Raw genomic sequence first — 2,408 nt, 5'->3', positions numbered from 1 at the left:
CAGTGAGAATTTACAGTTGAGAGATGGTGATTCAAGAACTATTGGTGAGCACCTAGAAAGTGAACTCGTTGTTCGACACAGTGGCACTCAGAGTCTACTTTACGTCTTCAAATTACCTAACGTACAGAAATGGTATTTTTCTCTGCCTAAAAAGGAGGGAAATACTGCTGCCAGCGTTTTATACCATCATTTGCAGGAACAAAGGATCAAATTTGGTACTATTGGTGATGCAAACCTTAAAGCTAAAGGCGGTACCGCTAAGAAATTATGAAAAAATTAATTTACTATACTCTGGAATCACAGGTGAAGGAGTTGAGATTGGATAAAGCGATCGTCGGTAGGAGCTCCAGTTTCGACGATTGTGTAACGGACGCAGCATCTTTGAAAGCTAACGTTGCCACGTCTGTGCTGCCACATTGCAAAAGATTTTTCGAAAGGGACGATTCTTCTTCATTGTGCTGTTGCTAAACCTTCTAGTGAGGAGGCTAAAGCTCTTGTAGAAGAAACACAGGATGCGATCCGGCTGACAAAGACATCAGTTTATTGACCGGTTTCAGATGGCCAGACTTTTTCCTTAAGATTTTTTGACGAGAGGTTGGATTTATTACATATGTCTGAAAATCCTGAATAAGTGGATCTCGTCATTACTAGGATTGATAGCGACTACACCATCATTTATCTAAAAAGGACGTGAGAGCGAACATGCTCAGTAACACTTTTTTGTCCAAACTCTTAGACGACTTAGTGGGATGTTTGTTCATTAATTTAGGTAGCTAGAAAAAAATACAGTTAGAATTGCATCCTGGAATTTTTTTATAATTATATGTGTTACGGATTTCACAAAAAATGAAAAGTTAAATGTTTGGTCTATAATAAAACACCTACTTCCTCCCAGCAGAAATCATGAGTATTCACTCGACTACCTTAAGGAAATTGATCAGTTTTCGATTTATGCCAAACGATCTTTACAGCATGTCATTCAATACCAGTGAAAAAATGTGATCATGTTACAGAAACAGATCAGTGTAAAAGTCAGCTGCAAAACATCTCGAGAATTATTCAAACCTAATGGAAACTGTCTAAAGTGGGTTCATGAGTGTTTGATGGATGTGAATTATATTTTTTCTGACTTCTCTACAAACACGGCGTCTCTGGACATCACAGCCTGTGGAATTTATCTTCTTAATAGACGATACCCGAGGCAAAAGTATCTCACGGCCAAGCTGAAGTGCCAATTTGGTGAGTACAATGATAACACGCGGGCTATTGATGTGCGATTTGGACATCAATAGCCCGCGTGCTGTCAGTGTACTCGGCAAATTGGCAAGTAAAGGTGTATGATCACTAAAGGCCATTGAAAGCGAGATGAACGGATTCAACAGCACACAGGCAACGCATAAATCAGGGAATTTTCCCAAGTAACATAATGAGGTATCATATTTGGAGTTGGTATTGAAGATGATAATGGTACTTTGACAGGATACTGGGAGAGTCTTATAATTTTGTGTAGAGTGACACATATATTTTAATATCAGTTGTAATTAATAAATTGATAAATTTATAATGTCACTCTTTAGATTGCAAAACGAAAAACCCTATCCTATTGTTTCTGAGTAATGCGGCGTCTTAACCAATCTGTAACGGGTTGCACCTACTATTGAATGAAAGGGTAGGTCACACAAGATGGTGTGACCGTACAAAGGTATAGATTACACACAACGGTGTAATCACACACTTGTGTGTAACGGGGTTACACGTACCCTGGTAACAGAGGTGTGTGTCACACGAGGTGTGCATGGTGTGACTGCACCCAAACAAGAATACGGTATTTGGCTAGCTAGCCACTATATATGCATGTACTTAGATTTTCCTAAATTTATTAAATATATATAGTAATAAAAATCAGTTTTGAATATAATCCGAGAGTCAATTAGCCTTGGGAAGGCAATAATTACTTTCGGAGTAAGCGGATTGCGATCCGCTAACTCATACTTGGTTCTTGTAAGGAACGAAACGTCGGGGGCCTAAAGTACGCTTCCTCAAACGCTAAGCTGCGGAGCCCCGCTGCACTTGGTAGCACTTGTAGTCAATCTACACCTGAGTCGTTTCGACTGATCTTCTGTGAGGTTGGAAGAATTCTCCTCTTTGCCCCAAGGTATGCAGAACGGGCTTAACAAGCTGATGTCCTTGCTTGGCCCTGAGGGCGTGCAATATCTTGTAGCACAAGGCCCCGAGGCGATCGGTGCGCGTCTGGAGGCGTTTTCGAGTTTCGAAAACGCGCTGCTAGTGCGACTGCAACATAAGTTGTCTGCATCGATTGCGTCTATGACGCCACCGTTGGTGACGAAAAACTTCCCCCGACCTAAGCCGCTCATGGTGAGCGTTAAGGTCTTTGAGGGGAAGTAAGA

At 41.1% G+C, this 2,408-nt stretch overlaps 1 protein-coding gene across 1 annotated transcript; it reads left to right on the top strand.

Annotated features, from left to right (window-relative positions):
- Positions 1–1,004: 1,004 nt before the first annotated feature.
- Positions 1,005–1,341, top strand: PHALS_11000 (uncharacterized protein; the record flags this gene model as incomplete). The annotated part of the gene is made up of 2 exons (XM_024726520.1): positions 1,005–1,228; positions 1,293–1,341. 2 exons carry the CDS (start codon positions 1,005–1,007, stop codon positions 1,339–1,341), a joined length of 273 nt encoding a protein of 90 aa, XP_024577189.1.
- Positions 1,342–2,408: the final 1,067 nt, after the last annotated feature.

This window comes from Plasmopara halstedii (assembly GCF_900000015.1).
Source record: "Plasmopara halstedii genome assembly, contig: Scaffold_525, whole genome shotgun sequence".
Taxonomy (NCBI): domain Eukaryota; phylum Oomycota; class Peronosporomycetes; order Peronosporales; family Peronosporaceae; genus Plasmopara; species Plasmopara halstedii.
Note: the sequence above shows the minus strand (reverse complement) of the source record. Positions and strands in the feature narration are given on the sequence as shown.